We start from the raw sequence: 25,144 nt of genomic DNA on the forward strand, positions 1-25,144 counted from the left end.
TGCTGTGGTGCTCAGACAAGAGCAGCACTGGAAACACCTGAGAAAGGGCCTTGCTGAGGGGTAGAAGGTCTGTCCTCACAGTGCTGGTCTGGAGGAAGCAATGGCAGGCAGATGAGTGCACCTCAGTCTGTCAGGGGCTTCAAAAACCTCATCCTCTTCCAAGAAGGTTTCACTGCCATGGCTTTCTTTAGTCTTCCTTTCATCCAGGGTATTATTAACAAAATAATCTCTCTTACCCACACTGCAGATGTTACCACTCACCATTAGTGCCTGGCTTAACGTGTTGGGCCTGGCCATACGATGACACAGCCGCCATGGAAGGCCCATCAGGCCGGCCGCAGGCAGCGCCGCCAACACCATTTGGGCCCTGAGCGGGCACAGTGGATCCACAGGCTGAGCAGCACCGGGCAGACGCGGGTCCTGCCAGAGGCCCAGGGTCTCCCACAAGCCGAAGGCAGAGGCACCCGTGGGGGTGACGCAGGGGACCACCCTCGAGAGCCTGCCGTGGGGCTGGGCTCCACGCGGGACAAGGACCCGATTGACTTGGAGGCCCCCCGGGAGGGCTGGCTGCAACAAAACCGCCAGCCGTCACTGCGGTGCTGCAGGCTGGCACACCTGCAGGCTGGCACACCTGCCCGCCGCCCCGCTCGGCCCCCCGCACACCAGAGGCAGCGCCTCGCCTGTGCGCCGTCCACGGGCGCCTCCAGGCCCGCGCAGGGCGCCGCGGGACAGCAGGGCCGGGGCGGGAGGCGGCGGCGGCCGGCAGGCCCCGGGGCGCGCCCGTGAGCACCGCAGCGCCCGGCTCCGCCTGCCAGCGGCGGGTGCCCGCGGCGGTGCCGCGCCTGGGCGAGCGCGGAGGCCCCGCCGGCCCGTGACCGGCCGCGTCAGGTGACGCGGGTCACGCCGCCTCCCCCGCCCGCTGGGTGCGCGCCCCGCCGGCAGGCTGCGCCGCGCGCTCCGCCGAGCGCCGTGCGGGGGAGGGGAGCGGCGGCGGCGGCGGCGGGGAGCGGCGGCGGGGCACGGCGCCAGCGCGGTACCTGGGCCCCCCCCGCGCCCGCGGCCAGGCGCGCCCCGAGGCCGCCCGGAGGCAGAGGGGCCCTCGGAGCCCCGGCGGGACCGCGGCCGGCATGAGCCAGGTGCCGAGGAAGCTGCCGGAGGAGGAAGAGGGGGACGAGGAGGAGGAAGAGGAGGAGGAGATCGTGGGCTTGGCGGGCTACGCCGACGGGGCCGAGTCCTCGGACGGTGACGCGGAGAGCGGCGGCGATGAGGCGTGTGAGTGCCACCCGGGGCGGCCGCAGCGGCCGCGGCAGCGAGGGCGGCGGGGAGCGGCGTCGCGGCCGCCGCGGGGGCTGCCCCCGCAGAGCCGGGGGGGGCGGGCGCCGGCCTCGGAGGGGGCTGTTGGGGCAGCGACCGGCCGCGACTGCGGGTGTGGGGTGAGGCGGTGCGGGGCAGGGCCGGCCCCGCGGGCGCGGAGGTGCGGGTGAGGCGGGCGGGGGCCGAGGTGAGGCAGGGGCGGTGGCGGGCGGGACGGGGCCGCCGCCGGGGAGCCCCGGCTGGGCTGCGGGGGTCGGGCCCGGCTGCCTGCGGATGCGGGTCAGGGAGGAGGCCGGGCCTCCCGCGGCGTCTGGGACGCGGCGAGGGTGAGCAAGGCACGAAGGGAGCCGAGGCGTCCGGGGAGAGGGCAGGCCTCGCAGGGACCGGGCTGGGTGGTAAGAGGCCAGGCTGAGCGGGGATGCTGCCGACGGGACCGGGGGAGGGGACGGGGACAGGGCGCTCCTGGGGGGCTACCGCCGTGACAGAGAGAGCGGGGAGCTCAGAGGCAGGAGCAGGGCAAGGTCTGCCAGGTAGCAGAAGGGACTGGGGATAAGGGGGGAGGCAAAAGGAGTGCAGGCAAAGTGTGTGTGTGTGTGTGTAATCTCCTTTCAGTATTTTCCATGTCTGGGGTGAGAGTTGCTGGCTACTGGTGGCCACAGCCTGATGTGACTTGAGTGTGCCAAGGAGGCGGGGGATGGGGGGGGTTGGGTGTCAGGCTATAAAAGGTGGCGGTGACATGCAGCTCTGTGTGCAGGGCTGCTCTGCAGCTGTGGATGTCAGTTCCCACAGTGGCAGGCTCCGCTAGATGTCTGCTGTCCATGTGTCTGTGCATATGAGGACCCACGTTATTCACTGCGTATCTGTGTCAGTGTGGATGGTGATGCTGGGAAGGACAGGCTTACCAAGAAAAGCAGTCTCATTCAGTAAAAAAAGGCAATGCCAGCTCAGAGCCTGTTGCTTTCATTCAGAGCCTGAATTCATTCTTCCGAGATGTATTTCACAAAGGAGCTTGGAGAACGCTCAGTATCTCCGAGTGAAAAAAGAGCTACCTTTTTATGATAGCATAAGGAAAGGCCACATCTGTTAAACCTACGCTGGTTATTAGCATGCAGAACCTTCTCCTTAAAGGCCCGGTCCTGCGGGCTTTAGGAGGTATCACATTGACTAATGAAATTTTGGGGAGGGGGGTGTTTTGAGTACAATCCTTCATGGCTACAGAATATGGGAATGCTAGGATGTAAGAGCTGTAGCTGAGACTAATTAAAATCTTACTTGCAACTGCTAAATAATTCCTTTTATTTTGACACAAAGAGAATATATTTTAGCATATTTCTTTAGTGCTAAACGAACTTAGCTTTTTCCATAGAGAAGTAATCTGTATTCTGTCCTCAGAGGAATTTATTTGGGTGGTTTTCAATAGGAACTTTGTTAGGCTGTTAAAAATTTCAATTGCTTCTTCCGTAGCAACACCAGAATATTGTACTTAACAGAAACGAACCTTTACATCCTGAATTGCAGAAGACAGTCCATGCAGGGACCTTTTTTACACAGAATTAAAACAAAGGTCCATTTTAACAATCCAGATCCCCTGGCTTTCTGTTTCGTTCTGAATTCTCTGGAGAGACACAGAGCATCTGTAATGGAGGGGGTTGCGGTTTGGGTCCGTGTTTTGTGTATTTAATACTGGGCTGCAAGGCAAGGGACTTTCCTTTTCCCAGTTTCTGTCCTCTGTCTTCCTGGATCTGTACGGTAAGTGGTCCAAAATTCAGTGTCATACCCTCCACTTATCTACACAGAAAGAATGGAAGGGCAGTGTAAGGAGAACAGCTTCAATCAGTTGCTGTTGAAAGTGAAGGGAGAAGCCAGGCTTAAAAGTAAAAGCGTAATTTGTGCCTGTAGGCATACAAGAGATTTCAAAACTTCATATTGGTTATCTCTCACCCCATACTGGTTTCTTGTCTCCAGCCTGAATGCTGAAACCATGCTTTTCTCCTCTTCTTAATCTTCTTACTTTATAAGTATGGTCATATTCAGAGACCTTAAAGCACTTAAGTTTACATAAAGCCTAGTCGTAGTTTTGATATATGCAATTAAAAAGTATTTAGAAGCAGGGAAACCCTCTGCAGTGTCCCCAGGGAAGTAGCTTTAAGGCATATCGTTGCAGATTGATGAATCTGTGGCAGAGTGGAACGAGGTCTTCTAGTTCTGAGTCTTTTCTTTAGCTACAAGAATTTCCTTCCACCAGGTATTTCTGCAATGTTTATAAACCCACAGTAGCTGAACAGCTCTCCTGATTACTTACAAGCTTTTTCTGTTAATTGTTTAGGCTCAGGCCATCTGTTAGCATTGAACATGTTCATTGTATGTGTTTTGTAAGGCTACTGTCTTTTGACAGCACTCCAAAGTGCTGTAGATATCACAGTCATAGTAGCACTGGAAATGCTATGAGATCAGTGGGCTTGAAAGTACATGAATGGAAAATTTGGGACTCCTAATTCTCCTTTACACAAAAAAGGTTAAAACTTAAAAATGACATAATTGCATTAGTGAGCAAAAAAAAATAAATCATTATGATCTGTATTAGTTTAAAACTAAACTCAGAGGCTTGTCACCTTATGGACAGTAACATAAGCAAAATAATTTCTTTTGACTTGACATCATTTGAGCAGATGAACTGCAGTGCTTTATTTGGATGTTAGAAAACTGGCGAGATCTACAAATACACCTTCCGACGTGGCATCCCCATCACGTATGCCTGTGAAGCACGGATAGTCATCTGCTCTGACAATTAATTGCAATTGATGTGGAATACAGGATGGGCTTCAAAAACTATTTTAATTATCAATTAATATCTCTAATAGCATGGAGATATTGAAGTATTCATTATGAGTTGTGCATCCTGGTGAGAACAGGTCAGGGCTACTACGTGCAGTTCTCAGTTAACTCCTCAGCTCTTCTGCATATTGCAATGCACATAAATTCCACTCCATAAACCAGGGCAACTGCAATTACAGAAATTTTGTAAGGAATTGAGTGCTTCTCTGTGGGGAAAGTACTTTTGGCTTTGTTAAGTTTAATTTGTGAATACTTCAAAGGATACCAGTTCTAACCATTGTGACTTCCGTTACTTCAGTTCTTTATGGCTGCTTAGAAAAGTTGAAATATGAAGGACTTTGATATGCATTGGCAACTGGGATTTTATAACATTTACTCTTTGCAAAAGTGAATGAAGCAAGAAATGCATTGCATCTCACAATAGGGAAAGTTATCTTTCCCATTACAGAATGGGGAAGAGTTTACCGTTTCTCTTAGGCATATTATGATCTCACTCAGTAACCTAGTCTGGGAAGCTGCAGTGATACATCTACTGGCATTTCTGTGGCAAATTAAAGGAGCTGTCATGTACTCTGCAAAGGAATGTGGGCAGGCAGCGCGTCGTCCAATTCCATTACATATAAGGTAATCTCTTAACTTTCAGAGGAAAGTGCTATAGCAGCCTTGCTATCTAATCAGGTTTGGATGATACTCATTTACATTTCCCTGTCTTTGAACTGGCAGGATTTCAGAAGTTAAATAACAGTCTTACTAGCAGAAGAGCTGGTGTTCCTTCTTCTCATTGGTAACTCTCTGCTTGCAACTGTGGGTTTTTTTTAGTATGGCTTTAATATAAAGCAATTTCTTTCTAGTATTGCAGTCCATAAAAATCTAACAGTACGGGATAATTTAATACAACAACAATTTTAAACCCCAAGTTATTTTAAATATTTTTTTTTTAGCTACATGTGAGTTTTTAGCCTGTTTCTTAAAGAAAAGGGAGTTACATAGGTAGCCTGTCTTCTGGTTGTCTCATCACCAGTCAGAACTTTGGAAACTGCTGTCTACCTTCAACCAAATTTGAATGAAAGACATCTCAAGGATGATTAAGTTCCCACAAGTTTGATGAAAACTGGCATTCAGAAGAGAGGAGAGACCCACATGAAAGTGTCCTGAGAGGGACAGGGGAGCAGCTGTGTGCACTCTCTGTGGCAGCAGCTGGCAAACTGGTGTACACGTGTACAGTTTAGCCAACCAGCATGGGTTGAGCTCCAGATCAGCCATAGCATGTCATATCTGTTTTTTGCAGGATATGTCATAAGACATGCAGGGAGAAGTTGGGGTTATTGTGGTGGGGAGAGGAAGGGGACACAAAGTACAAATCCATAGCAAATTAGGCTTCATAAGTTCTGTTGTGTAAGTTCTGAGCAAGTGGGAGTTTTTTAAACTTACGGAAATATGCAATAAAGCCTCAACCAGATGAGTGTTCTTTACATGCCTTTATAAAGTTCTTGTAAAGCTCTGAATAAATTTTCTTTCCTTCTGATGACCGAAATGCAAATTGCATGATATATGGATATATGCACATTAATGGAATTACATTAATGAAATTGCATTTGGCAGCTGTGGAAACTTTGTGCGTTAAAGAAGAGAGTGGGGTGGAGGAAACGCCATTGAATCCTGTACCTTTGGTTTCCTTTATTGACAAGACTGTACCCCCAAAACATGAAATATTGTTACGTTGTCCTAGAGCAGATGTTTATTACTCTTCTATAGGTGGGAAGTGTTGTAGGCACGTGTTTCTTGCAGCCGCAGGAGGGTACTATCACTGTCTTGGTGGACAGGAAGAGTAGAGCAACGTGTTGACTGTGGTTTATTACTTCCTAAATTTATTGTCTGAGTCAGCAGAAGTTGGCCATTGCTGCATTAGGAGGATGAGGTTCTTAAGGAGTTACCAGTCACTATTCTGCTTGAAGGAGTTTCATCTGCTCACTGCTCCAGCCTGGCAGTGTTTAATGCGTGATAATTGGCAAGAGCACAGTAAGTGTTAATACCTGTCAAGGCCTTTCAAATGGATTTAAAATGGATAGGATCCCACCGATAATGGATGTAGGGGCCCCCACTGAGTGGCGTAACCACTGACGAGCCAGTAGATGGTGCCGAGGGATGCTTTTATGCTAACTCTGCGAGACCTTCCGTGGAGAAGCCCTCATTCTCTGTAACTGAAGTTCAGGAGGCAAAACCAGACGTGAACGAGGTTCTGAAGGCACGTCCTGCTCTTCTGGTTTGAAACTTGGAAGTGAGGCTTGAGGAGCGCAAGAGGACAGATGTGATTGCCACCCCTGGGTGCGAAACATGCACCTAGGCAAAGGGTTCCTTCAAGCTTTCCATGTTTTTCAACCTGTAAGGCTATGTAATAAATCAACACGTTCAGTTTGTTGCTGAGGTTTCTTGGTTTGGATTTTTGTACTTTTGGAGTAAACTTGATCACTTAACGTATGGGGGGGGATATTCAGGAAGGATGTGTATGAACAATTATGTGTTAGTTTTCTGCAATTCAAAATTTATCCCAGCAGAAAAAGAGAAAGAAATACAATTCATGTTGTGCTATGAATTATGTTGAATAGTCTGTACTGCAGCGAGTGGGAGAAGGTCTGCCTGACAGCTAGTGTGTTTAGCCTGTTGTCTGATCAGTGTTTTAAACCTGACCACTGTGTGCTGTGAACTTTACTCTGCAGATTTAGCATTGACAACTCAGTTTTTTGTGTTGCTTGTGTTTGATGGTGCAGACAGGGTATCACAGGGGTGTTTGGAAGCTTTTATCCATTTATGTGTAGAGTAATTTTCAGCTCAGTACCAAAGGACTTTAAAAGTTATAGGCCAACTAAATGCATCAATTTAGACTGTTGTAGCTGTTTTGATTAGAGATACCTGAAACTGAAGCTGATGTCCTTACAGGTGTGGATAGCTATACATTCATGTCCTCACAGATATAACAGTATAGTTTACTCCCATAGCCACCTTTATGCTAATATAACTGGATCAGGACTAGAAAATTTTCTGGTTTAGCCTTCTGCAGCCTCTTACAGGTGAAAAGTGGGTTTTCTGATAGTATAGGCTAAGGGGCAAATAATTCAAGTCAAGATGCCTGTAGCACTGCTCCCTAAGCTTAAAAATTGGTAACTTTTGCATCAATCCAAGTAAACATGGCATGAAAATAAATGCATGTTATTTGGTAGTTACTGATTGTATTGCCATAGATTATTACTTTTCTTCTTGTGTGATTTTATTCAGTTTTGGATTTCAATGATCCCTTCAGTACTGAAGTTAAGCCAAGAATCCTGCTCATGGGATTGAGAAGAAGTGGGAAGTCTTCCATTCAGAAAGTTGTCTTTCACAAAATGTCACCTAATGAAACTCTCTTCTTGGAGAGCACAAACAAGATCTGCAGAGAGGATGTTTCCAACAGCTCCTTTGTCAACTTTCAGATATGGGATTTTCCTGGGCAAATTGACTTCTTTGATCCTACATTTGACTATGAGATGATTTTCAGAGGCACTGGAGCACTGATATTTGTTATTGATTCTCAGGTAAAAAAGGGGGCTTTAAACTACCTTTTCCTTTTCTTCCTTCAGCAATAAATGGGTTGGAAAGCATAGATATTTTTTTACAGAGCAAATAAAGTACTTAACTTAGATCACAAATGCATTAAAAGAAAGTCATTAAAACTTGAAGAGCTGCTTGGTTATTTTTAAGCTCTCTTTGCAGTATGTTCAAAAGTTACCTGATTTGCTTTAACATCTCAAGGGTCTTGCTCAGATTCCTAAGTGCTGACAGCATGAGATTGATGCACATGCTGGATGTAGACTCAGGCTTCTAGGGAATTTAAAAATTAAGCTGTTGTTGAACTGTAGCATTATCTAAAAGTAAGTATTGCAAAATTTTGTATATGTATTTTAGGAACTTTCCAACAGTTGTAGCTTTTCTTTTTCCTTCATTAGGATGATTATATGGAAGCATTAGCTCGGCTGCATCTTACTGTGACCAGAGCCTATAAAGTGAATCCAGATATCAACTTTGAAATCTTTATCCATAAAGTGGATGGTTTATCTGATGATCACAAGATTGAAACACAAAGAGATATTCACCAGAGGGCAAATGATGACCTTGCAGATGCTGGATTGGAGAAGATTCACCTCAGGTGAGAAAAGCTGCTATGCAGAGAATCCTAAAGAGGAGAGCAGTTTATTTGACAAGTTACCATTTTCTGTTCTCTTGAAGTAGCAGGCAACGAGCTTTTGATATATGAAGGAAAAGGATAATCAGAGACATTGCATTTGACCTGAGCCAAACAAAGTATTTTATTTCTGATTGCTGTCTTGGAGGGAAAGCTGGAGAGGAGATGTGCTTAAAAACAGATGACAAATACGACAGAGTCCTACCAGTTTTTGCTGCAGCTGCTCTCTTGAAATAAGTTTCTTGGACAGTGGCAGCAACCAGTAGAGCTCCAGACAGTAGATTGTATATGCCACCTACATTGCTTTTGCCTTCTTTGATATCTCTCTGCCTCACAGTCCCCTCCCAATCGCTAGTCCTCACTGCTGCAGCCTGCTTGGAGCCACTTGGGGAAGACAGGTGCTGTATCTTTGCGTTGTCTGCTGATAAAGCAGATTATTGTACAAATAATGGAAAATAGTGGACTTCTGCAGACTGGGAACTAGAGGACATGAAGTTGTCATGGCTTTTTTAGCACTTAAGCCAAGTACAAATATATTCAAAAGCCAAGTACAAATATATTAAAAAGAGAGACCTGCTCCAAGTTAAGAGCTCTTTAGAGCTCTTTACTTGACTGCATCATTGAATTGATAAATAGGTCCACAGCTTTCAAAAAATAGATCATAACAGATGTACTCAGTAATATTGCTCTCCTGCAATTTGAAAAATATTTTCTTAGGAATACCAAGGTGGGAGTTGCATCATGAAGTTCTACATCAAGGCCTAGTTTGCAGTGTCTAGAGTTTTTTTTTTGTATGGAGATGAAGTCCTATGCTTCAATCATAACAAATGACTTTTGATCACAAGGGGTAATTGCATAAAATGTAGGCACTTGCTGTTTGACAATATTTCATTTCACTCATACTATGAAAGGTACATCATGTTCACAGTATGTGGCTAAAAGGAAAATGTGGTGACGTTTTTTTCCAGCTTTTATCTGACAAGCATATATGATCATTCTATATTTGAAGCATTTAGCAAAGTGGTACAGAAACTGATTCCGCAGCTCCCAACACTGGAAAACCTGCTTAACATCTTTATTTCAGTAAGTACTTGTTACATACTTTGTCTGTAGATCCAGCTCTGTCCAACATGCATGTTCAGATACTCTGTTCACTGCCTTCTGAGACATTATGAGCAATGTGAACTCTCAGAGAAATTACCAGAACTTAGCTGAAATGTACCCACATGCAGCTTGGCCTCGCCTCCCTGTCTATTACACAGTGTTGCTGCGCAGCTGAGAGTGTTTCCTGAATCACATGAAGTGGGTTAGCAGTTGTCCCTTTTCTGCTCATACCTTGATCTGAATGTTGCAAAGGTCTGTGCTGCATGCATTTAAGTAGTACTTAAAACTTCTGTAAATGAATTCTTAAAGGAACATCATCTGGTCTGACCTCCTATGGAGAATTGTCTATAGTGCTTCCTAGAATTCATTCTACATTGTATCAAAGTTTACCCCACTTCAAAAAAAAACATCTCTTCTTATCTTGAAATTTTTAGAGATAGAGTCCATCACAACTTTCACCACTTCTGTAGTTACTCTGAAGGCCAGTTAGGGATCTTTGTATATCTGGTGGCTTGTTACTACTGTGGAGGCTCCGCTGTTCCTGTATGTGTGGTCTCTCTCCTTTATACTGGTTCTGAGACTCACGCGTCCCCTCCTGGAGTCACTGACACACACTAATGCGCTGTTTAATTTAGTTAAAAGCAGGTCATGGAGGAGTCCAACATGCTCTTGTTTTGGCACAAGACAAGAGATGGGAACATGTGGCCATGAGCAAAGGGGAACACAGTGAGTAGGTTGTAAAAAGGAGGAACTCCCTGTTTTGGTGGTCGTTAAATCAGGTCATAGTAGCTCCTGAAACTGCACCCTTTCTCACAATATTCTAATTTTGCACCTTGCATCTAGCATTGATTTGTCAGGCTTCAATTTCCAAGCAAGGCATTTTGTTGTTCCTTTTTTGTGATTTTGATGTAATGAAATATTTAATATCATTCAACAGCCTGTAAAATAAAATTAGACTTCACAGTTTCTCAGTGTAGGGTGTGAAAATGGAGAGAGAGAAGAGTTGGATGTGTTGCTGAAAGGGAAAGCTAGGGTTAGAGGAAGGTCTTTCCAAAACATACTCTCCTACTGTTAAGTAGCAAGTTATGCTGTTTCACAATGAATGGACTGTATACCAGGTGCCATCCAGTGTCAAAATCCACTTAGGACAGAAGAGTATTGACAGAAGTTCTGGAGCAGTTGGATATTGAATAAGCCACACAGTCTTAAAGAGAAAGCTGTCTGAATGATAGTCCAGCTTGTGCCAGAGTCACCCCAGTGACTCATATTGTGAGTCACATCTCTGTATGGGGTCTCCTCATTGTTTGGAGGTGCTGAAGAATTTGTACCAAACCACCAGATGAATCAAGCACAAGCTGCTACCTGAATGACTGACGACAGTTGCTTGTGCACCCAGAACACCCAGGAGGCAGCTCCAATAATATCTAGAATGTCAGATGTAATTTGTAAGGAAGAATGAGTCTTTCAAATATATGGGAAGTCCAAAAAAGATTTGTTCCTTTGTTCAGTATGAGAAAGAGTCTCAAACTGATCCTTAGCTCCAAATAGAGCAAAACTCAGTTTGTTAATGACCTAGAGGAAGGTTTAGCTGTATCACTATGTCCTCAGCATGCTTACTGTCTGTTTTTACAAGTGTCTTCTATCTGTAGACAGGAGACTCGGAATGACTATTTGCAACCACAAGAAGACTAAACATCATTCTCCAGCACAGAATTAGTTAGCAGGTGCCTCTTTACTTTAGCACTTTAGTGACAACAAATCTTGATGTGGATTTTGGTCATGCCTTACTTCAGGAAGCCAGTGTGTTGGATATCCAAGTGTGGGTGTATTGGTGTTCTAGTTTGAGTTTTGCAGCAACATTCATGAGGATGTGCTTTCATTTATGCCATGAAGACTTCCAACATGAAAAGCTGATGACTACAAAAATAGATCTGTGATCACTCTTAAGTTCACAGCAGGTTTTTGCCTACCTTCGTAGTGCCACAGTGTGTTAGCTTGTATGTTTGAAGAACCATCAGTGTGTTAATACAGCTTCTACATTCTTTAATGTAACTGCTTGTAAATCATGAAGTAACAGTTGGTTTGGCATTCAGAACCCATGTAAACCTTACCTGACTAACTCTTATCAGCATATAGATGGATTTCTGGTTTTTAATTACTGTGACCTTACCAAGCAATCAAGTTGTGTGACATGGGAATGTGGATTTTCATTTTAGCGTTGTTGGGATTTCTTTGAGAGATGTTAAAAAAACAAACAATGAGTTATCATGATAAAAATAAGTTGTTTTGTTTATTTAATTATTTAAATTTTATAATTTGTAAATTCAAATGTAGTATTTCAAGCTAAAACTCATTCAGGACATCTGCAGTTTGCTGCAAGACCTGTCTAAATAATTGTCCAAAGTTCATTCCTAACTGTAAGTGACTTGTAAAAATTACTTTTTAGGGCCAAATTCTGGCTTATTCTTCATACTTTCAAGAAGGAAAAAGATAAGCCTATTTACCTAACCTAGGAATTGGAGTAATACTGCCAGTTTTATTGAACCCGTTCCATTTAAAGAATAGAAGCTGCCTTCTACTTTATCATACCAAGTGTAGCTGAGAAACATGGTTTGAATTTCAACTACCTCATGGTTTTTACCTATCTAAAATAAAATCTCATATATTTGTGCAGATTTTTCATAGTGACTCTCTGGGTTCAGATTAGCCATGGAAGAGTCTTGCATCACTTCAGAGTGCTTGATAAAGCTTCTAGCACACGTTACATCTTCTTTCCAGACTGTAGGGTTGTGTCAGAGATAACTAGTGCTTATTCTGACCCTGCTCTCATTGACATCAGCGGCAGCATTTTGTTCAGTTGTGTAAGGCAGCTGTTGGCCTTTGTTTCTGTAATAAGGAACCCTACTGCTGAAGTAACAGAAACAGTTGATTTCTTATTTTCATTTTCCCTGACTGAGCATTAAGGATGTAATGTCTCTTTGAATAGTATTTTTTATTCACTGTTTCCTGATTTGTTTTATGACTTGTAATTATTGTTTGTGATTATTTTTTTTTCCCTTGAGCAGTTTCCTCTCAAACATTCTGGCAAATCCTTTACTTTTTCGTTTAAAGTGGTACTAAAACCCAGGGCAAATAAAATCTTTGGAGTCATATGGGCACAATTCAGTGGTTACTACTCCCGGCAGTCTATCCTACCCTGTTGCAGAGGTTACTGTCATCATACAAAGTTTGACAGAAGCAGTCTGTCGATAACTTCGTTAAATAGTTGACTTGGAAAAGAAAGTTTCTCAGTAAGTCCTACCACGATGTATTAATTTCAGTGACAATGAGCGTGGTTTAAGTAAAGACACCAAGCTCAGCCCTTACCATCAGGCATAACTGCTGACATGGCAGATGTCTCCAGATAAAAACCTTTTAAACTGTCACTATGAGTACAGCAGGCAGGCTGCAGCAGCTGGAGTTCTGAGATGGAAAAATCACTTCTCATTGTTAAATGTTATTATATTGTCACTGCATCTCAATAATGTAAAATATGTCTCACCTGTACAGCTGAAATTGTCACTATAGCTCTCTATATAATGCAAAAGTTCATAATTGATTCTTCATGAATGACACTACAGGGCTTGAGTTCCAACTTCTTTTGTCTAAAATGACTTATTTTCAAATACGTATTCTGGCAATGAATTATGGCTATATACTTACATAATAGTTACAGGTGAATCTTGTGATAAATCTTATTTTACAGCATCTGTTGAAGTTTGTGAGGTGCTGTCGGAATTATTATTTAAAAATTAAAATTACAGAATTATCACTTGTGGCCAGAATAACCAAAATAAACATGCATACGTTTTTGTTCTTAGTGCTCAAAGAATGTAGACTTACAGAGGTGTGTAGGCTGAAAAGGACTTTTAGAGGTCAGCTCCTGCTCAGTCAGGCTAGTTAGAGCAGGTTGCTCATGGCTGGATCCAGCCCTGCTTTGTGTATCTTCAGGGGTGGAAACTACAAACTCTGAGGTCAGCATGTCCCAGTGCTTCATCACTCTCCTGCTTTTTTTTTTTTTTCTTGTATCAAGTTAGAATTTCAGCTTGCATCTTTTGCCTCTTGTCCTCCAACATGGTAGCTCTGAGAAGACTTCGTCTCTGTCTTCTCTGCACCCTTACATTAGGTATTTGTAGATAGCAATGAGCTTTCTTCTCTTCAGGCTGAACAAAGCCAGTTCTTTTGAGACTATCCTTGTACATTGTGTGCTTCAGCCTATGCACCTAAGGTATCCACAGTTTATACTTTATTTTAAATTGCTTCTTATTAATGACTTACTGAAATGTGCCACTCACAGAGTCTTTTCCACAATGAAATGCAAGAAATTCACCTCTGGGCTCTTATTATTGATGGAAGTTCCCAGCCTCAGCTGTGTGCGTGATGGTGGAAGAATTAAGCCTCTTTAAGAAGAAAATGGCCAAAATATTGCTGGCCATTGTTCAATAGCATACCTAGCATTAAAATTTTTCTACCTATTTCAAGAAATTTGGAAAGTGGGGGGTCACTTTTTAATCTCTTAATTCTTTGTTAAATAGTTGACTTGGAAAAGAAAGAAGAAAAAAGGAAAAATTCTGCAACTATGAAGGAAGCTGAAGCTATTAAAGTGTGTCAGGGGCTTTCAGTGTGGTTTTGGTAGCTACAAAACCGCTGTGGCAGCAGTCCCAAACCATATTAAAAAGGGAAGCCCATATATGGAGAAAATTTGGTTTGATGAAGAAAGTTGCTTCTCTTCCTGTATATGTGAATTCTGAAGGACATTTTGTAGCTTGAGTTTTAGCAGTACTGGGAAATTGCCCATTGTGTTCATGCTGGGACAGCTGCTCAGGTGCAATAATCCCTTGGTATCAGCAAGCAAACTACTGTTTTCAGTTAAGCAGTACATATTTTTTCCTCGTCCAGGAAGCAGAGGCTTATGGCAGTTTACCTTATCTACACAAAGAGTATGAGCTAGCATTCCTGGCTAGCCTCTGAGAACCATGAATACAATACATTTCCAGTATGGAGTGAGTCGTAATCAGCTTGGCAGGGTGACAGGAACATAGCTGTCATCACATTAGCAAGCCTTAGCATTATAAACATGGGTTTAACCACCAATGCTACATGAAAACTGAAAGAGCACCATCAAAATACTGCTCTTTCTCCTGTGGTTCTGAAAGATGTTCTAAGGAACCAGACACTAAAACATCTACAAACCCCAGAGACAATTTCTCAGTTCCCTTGAGAAATTAGTGCCTAAGCACTGCTGCATTCTTTGTCCATTAAATTTTTCTTTTTCTTGTTTCTACCTTCTTGCATGTCCAGCTAGAATAACTTTAAATTACAGCTGTCTTTATATGTCCATTGTTACAGTCAAGAACCCAAAAGCTTGATCTTGGAAGACTTTTTCCCCCTGAAAATAAATGTAATCTCTCCAGATGTTTTCCAGAGGGGGGAGTATGGGAGTGTAACTTGGCATCATGTCTGCTCAGAGGCAGAGTGTGTCAGAAGGTCTGTAATCATCAAGGTTTGCTACAAATATGAGAGTGCTGTAGGTACAGTTCTTCCAAAATGAGCTTGATTGCAGTTTAACTTCCACTTCTTCAGCCTAGCTTTTTATGTAACGGACAAGTAGGGGAACAAAAAAGCTTATTAATTTGAAGGCATGGCTTCCATTTTATTTTTCTTTCTTCTTTTCTTAAATAGAATTCTGGGATTGAAAAAGCATTTTTATTTGATGTAGTCAGTAAGATCTATATTGCAACGGACAGTACTCCAGTGGATATGCAAACTTACGAGCTCTGCTGTGATATGATAGATGTTGTCATTGACATTTCTTGTATATATGGGTAAGTAAATTGTTAACATTATTCATAAAACTGTGTACCTGGAATCCGAATGGCCTTCAGAATTGGAATTATGTCAGTATAAACAATAATGAGAATGTGTAATTTGTCAGGACAGGTAAGAAGGAGGAAACGGCAGGCCTCTGAGGTACAGATCCCCTGCTAGCAACAAGCACTGTTTCCAGCCTAGCCTCTTTTGTGAACACCTTCTTTTCTAATAAGTTTTTTTTGGAGAAAGGAGTGGGAAGTAACCAACCTAAAATAAAAGGAAACATTAACAACGTTTTTTTGTTCCCCAGGGACGAATTTAACAGAAGGATGCCTCACATGTTAAAAAAAATTGGGGCCATATTTAGTTTTGTTTAATAGCTAGTGGCCTCTACTGGCCTTAGTGAGCTGCTTCACTCTTGCTTCATTCGGTTCTTCATTGTCTGTCCTCTTTTTCCCTACATGACCTTTGTGGGTTTTTTTTTCATTTTCTCCTCCTTATACATTGGTAGCTGGAGATCTCCTGTGGTAGCATGTACATCTACTTGCAAGTTATGTTTTAAATGCCTTGGCCCTTGGCCAAATGTAATGCCAGCTATTCCTGGGAAAGATGGGGGCACATTAAGAGTCAGTGCATTAAGAAGACTTGGAGGCTAAATCACAGCATGCTTAGAGTGTGGGATTCTTAGGTGGCCTTCCATTTTTACCCACTGACAGATGTATTGCACTGTTGGAGAAGGTATAAGGGAGAATCTTGGTGCAGGTGTGCAATAAACATTAGAACTTTGAAAGGAAAATTTTGAATATCTTTCTAAAGATTCTTAGGTTTGTATATTCTACTGTGTGTTCCGGATTTTCGAGTCAGTCACTTCAGTAACTGTAGAAGAACTTGTGTTTTACAGACGTGCACAATGAAGGATGCTGATTCTGTGGCATTTTTTTTGTACAGAGAAAGTTGCTGCTGCGTAGTTCAAAAGACTATACGTGTGTTTATTGCCTGTATAACACCACTTGTGGAACACTCTATTCACAGAATGTCACACTGCCACTGTCTTTGTGTAACCACTTAGCGTTTATCACCAGAAATCTGGTTGCCATGTTTTAGCTGTAGAGTAAAGGCATGATACTACAGTTAATTTCTTGTGCTCTGTTCCTGAAGCGTCTGTGGAACTTGCTACCTTAATATGTTATTGATACTAATTTTTATGGGAGGTTGGTGATAACTACCCATTTAACAAGATCTGTGTGTGCATTCAGGAACGAGGGCAAAATTGCAAGGTACAAAACTAATACAGTGATCATCATGACACATCATCTGTGAAAGAGAAATCTCTTCATGATGGGATGTTGCAAAAGTCAGCATCTCGTGAGGCAAGTCTCATGATGGCTTAAACTGTCAGCCAGCTGCCACTGCTCAAGCAAGTTTACTGGATTTGGAATTATCAGTACAGACTTACTGGTTCACATGTTTTAGATAAAGTCATAATACAGTGCATTGATTAAAAGAAAATACAGCCTTGTGCTAAAAGGTTGGTAACTAACAGAGGAAAAAATAAAGCTTCAGTTCAGGTACTTTGCAGTCAAACAATCTGATTTCTAGCCCCAAATCTTAAGATTTCATATGTTATTGGATAAAAGATATAATCTCTATGTCGTCTTAGTTTACGTAAAGTGTAGTTTGAGGAAGAGTCTCTCTGAAAGGCTAAAATGTAAATTTCATAAAATTTGAGATCATCTGGTGAAAGAACCAATGGGGGGAGTACTTTTGTTAGCTTGTCTGGTGGCTTATCTTTCCTTGTTTGTTTGTTTGTTTGAATATTACCCTTTAGGCTTAAAGATGATGGCACTGGAACTCCTTATGACAAAGAATCAATGGCAATCATAAAACTGAACAATACAACTGTCCTGTATTTAAAAGAGGTGACGAAATTCCTTGCTCTTGTTTGTTTTGTCAGAGAAGAAAGCTTTGAGAGAAAAGGTATTTTTCCCCTTTTCTAGTATTGCATTACTTTTCCCTTGTATTAGTGAGTTAGTGAATAACTGTGGTTGTCATTAGCTGATAACGGTCTCTTAGGTGTATCACAAATATTAAAGGTAAGTACAGCTTGATAGAGCTTACGTAACATGTTTAAGGCATGAAGTATTTGTGCTGGCATTAAGATAAAATGAAATCATAAACGTATTTGACAACTTTCTGATATGAAAGCATAGGAAAGTTTACATCCAGAGCAGTAAAGCTTCCATCTGCAACAGTAGAATGTGTCAGTTTATCTTGGCTGACATTGATTTGTGCCTGTTGGCGCCAGCATATGCATTTGGAACAGCTTGTGTGCCATAACCACAGGAAAATTACTGGAACTGGCTGATAGAAATATGTTCTTGCTTTTCTCATCTCTGAAAGGAGGCTTTTGAAAAGCTGCGTATTTGGGACCTAGGTGGCTTTCATATTTTGCTGTTTTAAAGTGCATAAAATTTCTTGGTTATCTCTGACCCTGATCAAGGTCAATACTGAAAGCTTAGTTCATAATTGCTCTCCTTGCTGGCATGATGTTCACTGAGTTACTTGTCTTAGTGAAATGCCGAGACCAGAACTGAGCAGTGGAAGAACGAGCCATCATTTGGGCTTGTGTAGCCATCTTGATACTAATTCACCAGTCAGTGTTGGTGTGTTTGTGAATGCAGTACTCCTACCATGTCTGCTGAGCTGTTGACAGCTATTTAGCATTTATTTTATAGAACTTCAACTGGTCAGATTTCTCTTTCATACCCATACCACCTTTATTATCTATGAATGTTCGATGTGGTCACTTTCTTTTTCTGCTGTAAGCATAAGGAGTGTTACTTCTACATACCTACAACAACACTGTTTCAGAAAAGACACCATATTGAGTAAACAGCTCTTAGGGTTTGTCCGCAACTGTGTCAAGTTGTTGCGTCTGTATGGTTTGTGACGCTTTGTGCTGTAGCCTGTACTCTTCAACAGTACAGTTCTGGTATTACAATGCAGATTAGCTTTTGGTGCCTGGAGACTTCCACATAATATTTTGTCTGAACTATAGGGAGAGAGAAAAAAAATTCCTGGAAAAAAATTAAAAGTGTAACATGGTTAGAGTTTAAACCACTTGAAATATATACCATGTCCTCTTAGCAAAATTGAAGTGGAAAACACTGCAGTATTTCAGTTTAGAAAACTTACTGCATTAACCTGGAATGAGGTCATACGCACAGTACCATAATTCTAAAATTGTATTCCAGTATTATACAACCGTAGCACCCAGTGTCTTCCAATTGACTACCAATATGGCTTTACAGCTTTTCTGTGGGATCATATTCAGCCTACTCACATGGTAATGTTATCTGCCTATTATGTATATATGTAATCTAACAGCATGTCTATTGTGTTATTTTTCAGCTACAATGTAAGGTGAAATATAGCTGGCTCTTATTTGGTGATATTTCTATAAAGTATCTGTTTCAAAGCTTACGCATTGTCAAAAAATGAAAATTCTTTAATTACTAGATGCTACTTATTTTTATCACAGTTATTCTGTGAAGCAGATTTACAAAATGACACGATATCTTCTGAAATATTTTTTCTTGCAGTGTGATGAGCACTTCTTCAAAGCTCTTTATTAAGTTAAAGCTTTATCTGCCAGTGAACTTCTATTTGTTTTCTCTTAAGACTAGAAAGTATGTTTAGTATCAGATGTAGTATGAAACTGTAATGCTCAGTGAATTATGTGTATTAATTAAACGTGCTTTTGCTTAGCACAGAAGAAAATGCCCGGAAAATTCACTGATCGTGACCTCCAGAGAGAGAGTGTGGTATTTCACTAAATGTAGAATATAAGCAATTTTTTCATTACTTAATGTATATAAATGTTTTTATTAATATGGAGAATATTTCTGTCTCTGTAGGATTAATAGACTACAATTTCCATTGTTTTCGAAAAGCCATACAAGAAGTATTTGAAGTAAGAATGAAAGTAGTAAGATCTCGAAAACATCAAAGCCACATGCAAAAAAATAAAAGACCCACTCCCAATGGGACACCAAGAATGCCACTGTAACTGAGGTTTCCTGGCAGTGTGGCAAGCAAAGTTTGCCTGAAGTTGATGTGACTTCTGCATCTCATTGCACTGAGTGAAAAGAAAAACAAACGGGACTGATGTATTATATGAATTTGCCCTGAATGTTCAGAAAGCACTGTTTAAATATTTTTATCCAATCTTTTTTTCATATAGTGAGCACTTTGAGCAAAAATGTTGTATATATAAGCATTGAGGTGAACACTTGTAAGAATTTTCTTAATATATGCTGTAAACCTTTTTCATGCCATATTAGGAAAAAACAGCTGTGACAGAAATACTGGGTACATAATTTGCACTTTTTCATGTTTTACTTGTGGAGTTGGACTTTGATAAACTTAGTTTTTATGGTGATTTTGATGCATGGTGTCAGGTAAAATGTATGCTGTAGTTTATTTACCTGCTACAATCAAATTGGTTAGTAAACAATTAAGAAAACTTGGTACAATGCCTTTAAAAATTTGTGACAGCTAATACCTAACATTCATACAGATCTAATTTCATATATTTTTCAATTTGTAAACTGAAGAATAATTTTGAAGTATTACAGCAATAAGCACCTTTCCAGGGATCATAACTGGTAGGTAAATATTAGCTTTTATAAAACAGGCTTTTGGCCAGATTTCATCTGGAGTTCTCCATAACACTGGTTGTGCCCTCTATTGGGTCTGTTTTTATTATTTACCTCAGCATATACCACTAAAATACCTTTCTATAAAGATAAATTGTTTTGTAAAATGGCTCTATGTTGCACTTGTATTTTTATAAGGCTTCAGAGGAGGGTGTTGTATCTGAAAGTTTGAATTGCTAAGTTTGATTTGAGAGCCTGCACATCTACAGTTGGCACAGTGAAGAATGTGTTATGTATTTCCACCCTGGTGTTCTGATGTACTGATAGAAAGTCCTAAAGGTGTTGGCAGTGTGTTCTGGTTCCCTCTAACAGGGGTATGTCTGTGATTGAAATCAAGAAGAGGCCATTAAAATGAGGACTGGTCAACCTTACCTGTTGTAGTAATCAGCGTACATCACTAATTTTTATTTTAATATTGAACATGGGCAGACTTACCACAGGAGCAGCCAGGACAGCAGAGCACTCTCAAACCTAAAAAAGTAAAGCTTATTTTCTGAGTTCTGTATCCACTGGTTTTGTTTAATTAATGATACAAAATTACAGTTTCTAGTCCGAAGAGCAACTGTTTTTTTTTCCCCCAGTCCTGCCACAAACCAATCGCATGCACAGTCCGGCAGTGTTGTCGGCAGCTCTTGGGAGAGGGAAGAGCACGAGCTGAATGAGAGGCAGTTTGCCATACACCAGAGACAGGTAAGGGGAGCTGGTACCTCACTCATTCATAACTAATCTACCCCTAGCTGAGATAGTTCTGGAGACAGATGGGAAATTGAAATGTGAAAGTTTTCCCTTAGCCAAGGTAAGGCATAATGCTACATGTCTATCAGTGAGTTAAGAGCCCCCAGTGTTGAATAAGGAGGGGTTTAACCTGTGGTTAGCAAGTCTAAATTCAGTTGTGGTTTCAATGCAAATGCAAAGTTTCTGTATTTCAAATCTTTCTTTTTCTTTTAGATTTTATTGAGATCCTAGGCTTTACTTTAAAGGGTAATACCCCATATGCTACAAGAGCCACTTCTGACAAGGCAGTGTTGAGGTACCATTTTTAAAATTAGAAATTGTGCAAGAAGTAATCACTTTCCAAATAGTGCAGTATTTCCAAAATGCCTGATCTGTGAGTCTCCATTTTTATGTATCATTGGAGTTGCCTACACACAATAGGGACCATTATTGAACAAGCCATGTCTCTTTAAAACACTGGTTTAGAATAAACCTAAATCAATTTAGCATCCCATAGACACTTTAAAGTCAGGAGCTGTGTAACTGTAAAAGATTGGTTCCAGCAACTTGCTGTAGTTGAGGAAATCTTTGTAAGCAATTCAATAGGCAGCGGCCTGGAGTACTTAATGGATTCTTTGAAGAGTTAAAATGCATCCTTAAGCATGCACTGGAACATGGATATTAAAATGTTACAGTGCTGGAATGTCTTTCTAAAATTCTGTGATTACAGACATGCTATGCGTTAGCGTGGAAGTGTGATTGACAGGAGCAAACTACTCTGATAAAGTATAATTCAAATGGATCATTTGAAGCCGCATGTTTTGTGATGGAACAATTATTTTTTTCTCATTAAAAGAAAAATTCTGGGTTTTCTTGCATGTGAAATTGCACTCCTGTGATAAAGTTTTATACTAAGGGAGTTAATTCTGTGAAAGTACTGCAGTGATTTTTAAAATAAATTTTAAAGAACCTAAAAACTCCAGCCATTTTTATATGTATCATCAGATTAAGTTGAAGAATTAAAGAAAATCACCCTAAACAGGTCTTTATATACAGTAGCAACTGTTTGCTTTAATGACATGTTTACTGTCCCTGTCATTTGCAATAGTCATTGCAGAATATTTTTTTCTTAAATTGAACATTGAGCTTTTTCCATTTTTGTGCAGAATGATGTGCACGATGTTATTACATAGTGATCTTTGTTGCCGCGGCTTTATTTTTGTCCTTTTCAATGGGGAAATCTGATCATTAACACCAAAATTTCGTATTCAGATTCTAAATATTTATTGATAGACACATATGAATTTACTCAATTACCAACAAACACCTCAATTTCACCCACTTCAGCTGTGTGGAAAATGAGAAATAAGCTTGGTTGGGAAACTGTTGGGCTCCTCTGATATGGTGCATATGGTTGACATCCCACTTGATTTCCCACTGTATTGATATCTGCACATTAGCTCATGTACATCTCTTCTAATGGCTACATTTTAAAAAGAATCTAACAGACTGTTCCTTTTCATTTTGCTTTTGCCTTGGTATCTTCTGTGTTAACTTTCTCATTTTGCTGTCTCTGTGTAGGTGTTTTGTCATGAACAGGTCAGATACCCAGTTTCCTTGGTTCCTGCCAGTCTATTTTCTCTTTGGCTTATAGGCATTATGAGCTACAGGCTAGGTCTTGGGGAAGAAAGCTACTGAAAAAATACTAAGTACAAAAATAGCTGAATTGTATAAAATCCATTACATGCTACTAACATCCTTAAAAATTATTCAACATATTTATGCTGTAGCTTGGTATGTATGCACACCATAAAATACATGTTCATATTCAAGTTACAGTTCATGCTGGCAGTCAGATTCTAAACATTTCTTCATCATCTCTGGAACATATTTTACAAGATAACATTCATATGGATAGATATGTCCAGGGAAAAAATAGATCTAATGCAGCAGTCTGTCATAATGTCTCTTGGACTAAACTAACATTTTTAATAAGGTAAAAGATTTTCAGGAGACTATCAGAGGATATGATCTACTGAATCTTTTCCTTAATAATACCAGAAGCCATGATGAGAAGGAATGATTATTTATTGCAGAACTGCTGAGTACCAGAAGGTAGAGAAAAAACTATTGATATCCTTTCTGAAAAAAACCCAAAAACCAAATCCAAAAACCAAAAAACAACCAGCAACAACAAAAAACCCAAACAAAACACCAAACCAGTAACTAAACCTGCATTAGCCTAAATTGTGGAGGGTTGGGATCCTCACAAATCACCTCACAAATGAGTGCAAACGTGAGAGACAAAAAACCCACAGTGGCCTAGTGTGCAGGCCAGAACATTTGACAGTCCATTCGAAGCTGCCTTCTTTCACAAAATGCAGGCCAGGAAAAGATGATGCACTTATCACAACAGGCTGCATGCATGTACATTGAACCATGTGGAGGTGGTCTGCGTGAGATCAGTTGCACCGTGTGGTCCTCAAAGGCCCATGTAGTAGGCAGGGAGTTGCAGGACAATATCAGCTGACTTCACTGTTATAGCAGGATTTTCCCTTCTTATATAGGTTTTTACCCCCACTCAGTGTGAACTAAAAGCCATTCTGGACTCTGCTGAAGTAAAGGATAGTGTCAGTACAAATGTAAGTATAAACCAGGCGTGAACGTGTTCACACTGGAAATCAGAAATGGATTTCTAAAGCAAGAGAGCAGCAATGTTGTGGAGCCTCTGCTGAGTGCAGGGATAGCAAATAGCCTGACTATGTCCAAGAGGAACCTCAGCTTGTCGATAAAAAGGGGTATAAGTTGTGGTGATCATGTCACTTCCTGGAGATTGCTAGCATCAGGGAATGCTATGGTCTTAGCTCATGTTCTCACCAACACTCTTGAGTTTCTGACCCAGATGAACTCATGTTTGCATTTAGGTGTTTGTATGTCAGGCAGGTGTCTGCTCAGCTAGTAGCAATCCATTCATCGCTGCAAGTTTACGTTCTTGGTCCTCCTAACGGAGCTGCCTCCTTGCTCCTTGCCATACAAACCCCGGCTCTTGTACTTAGTGTGTGCTGCCTTGCTAAATGCTGCCCACGTCCGTCCTCAGCTTTCTGTTATTCCAGATAAAACAACCATCCAGCAGGTGGGGAGCCAGTAATGCTTTCAGATTCCTTCACACCCAATGCTGCAAGTACCTTTTTGCAGCTGGAGTTCCTCTAATGCTGCTGGTAAAGCTGCCTAATTGGATGGAGTGGTGGATATCCTTAGCAATAAAGTTAAAATCTTTAACCAGAACTCCTAGGGTTTCCAGAAGCCTCGCCACCCATTTTGCAGTGGTATCATTCCAGGGACCTGACACCTGTGATACAATTCCTACTTGTTCTGAGGTTAAGTCAGAATTTGATTGAATATTGATTGAATTTTCTTATTGTTCATGTGTATCCATATCAGTTTGGGGGCTACTTTGATAATGGCCAGAGCCATCTGAGCTGTGGGAAACAATCTATTTCAACTGCCTTCGCAGAGCAGTATACCGAGAGAAGAGGGGTGTGCCTTCTGGGAAATCCAGTGGAGCCAAATCAAAAGGTCCCAGGGGCCAACATTTTTGTCTCTAAAACCTGCACTGAGAAGGGGAACCATATTCTGCTTTTCTGCAGTGCCCTTTCCAAAGACTGAGTCTGGTGAGCCAAATGATCTGATCCACAAATTGCTTCTCTTTCAATACTCCCTTTGCAGCTGCTTGAACTCCTTTTCGCTGCTGTTACGCCATTCATTGTGCTGTCTGGTCTCACATCCTAAATGCTGAATGCAAGCTCTGCAGCAGAGGCACACGAATCAACTCGCTCCCACCAGTGCTGTTCCCCTTGCTCAGCACTGTTTCCAGTCCTGTTCCTTCAGCAGTTTCATTTCATATTTCAATCCCACATTTTCTATCTATAAAGCAGCAGTTGTCATTCCAAGTTCTGCAATTCTTCATAAAGCCCGTTATGCAGAAGCTTAAGTACTGGTTTTAAATGGAGTGTCCTCTTGATGGATTTTAGATGCCTTTCCTGCTTTTCTCAGTGCACCCTCTCCCATGAAAGCTTCCTGCTCCATGAACTGACTGCATCCTTAAAAGTTCTTCAGGATGGAAGACATTCATTCACTTCTCTCCCCTCTTTATATTGCTACCATTAATAGTCCCCATAAAATTCAAGCTGTAAGTTTCTGATTTGAATACTTAACACCAGATTGCACAATGGCTTTCAGCTTTTGTTACCTATCTTTCAGAATAACAAAATTCCTCTGCAGCCTGCGTCCCCTGCCAGTCTGCACCGCTGTGAGTCACTTTGCTAGACACCTTTCACCACCTGCAAAAAAGCCTGCAAGCAGGTACACACAATTTAGGACTGTAAAGTAATTC

At 41.6% G+C, this 25,144-nt stretch overlaps 2 protein-coding genes across 3 annotated transcripts in view; both read left to right on the forward strand.

Annotated features, from left to right (window-relative positions):
* The first annotated feature begins 891 nt into the window (after window positions 1–891).
* RRAGD (Ras related GTP binding D) lies at window positions 892–20,727 on the forward strand. 2 transcript variants are annotated; one of them, XM_056343618.1, is made up of 7 exons: window positions 892–1,272; window positions 7,423–7,718; window positions 8,130–8,329; window positions 9,334–9,448; window positions 15,191–15,333; window positions 17,148–17,296; window positions 20,619–20,727. In XM_056343618.1, the coding sequence occupies exons 1-7, from the start codon at window positions 1,128–1,130 to the stop codon at window positions 20,693–20,695; spliced, it is 1,125 nt and encodes a 374-aa protein (XP_056199593.1). In that variant the 5' UTR covers window positions 892–1,127; the 3' UTR covers window positions 20,696–20,727. The 2 variants fall into 2 exon arrangements, with proteins under 2 accessions (XP_056199593.1, XP_056199591.1); XM_056343616.1 differs by lacking the exon at window positions 20,619–20,727 and adding an exon at window positions 19,237–20,534.
* A 4,304-nt stretch (window positions 20,728–25,031) lies between these two features.
* UBE2J1 (ubiquitin conjugating enzyme E2 J1) overlaps window positions 25,032–25,144 on the forward strand; it is a 38,565-nt gene continuing 38,452 nt past the window's right edge. The window contains exon 1 of the mRNA XM_056343620.1: window positions 25,032–25,113. The gene's annotated coding sequence lies outside the window, so the exon portion shown is untranslated. The remainder of the gene's footprint in view (window positions 25,114–25,144) is intronic.

The sequence above is a fragment of the Falco biarmicus genome, chromosome 6, assembly GCF_023638135.1.
Source record: "Falco biarmicus isolate bFalBia1 chromosome 6, bFalBia1.pri, whole genome shotgun sequence".
In the NCBI taxonomy this organism is placed as follows: Eukaryota; Metazoa; Chordata; class Aves; order Falconiformes; family Falconidae; genus Falco; species Falco biarmicus.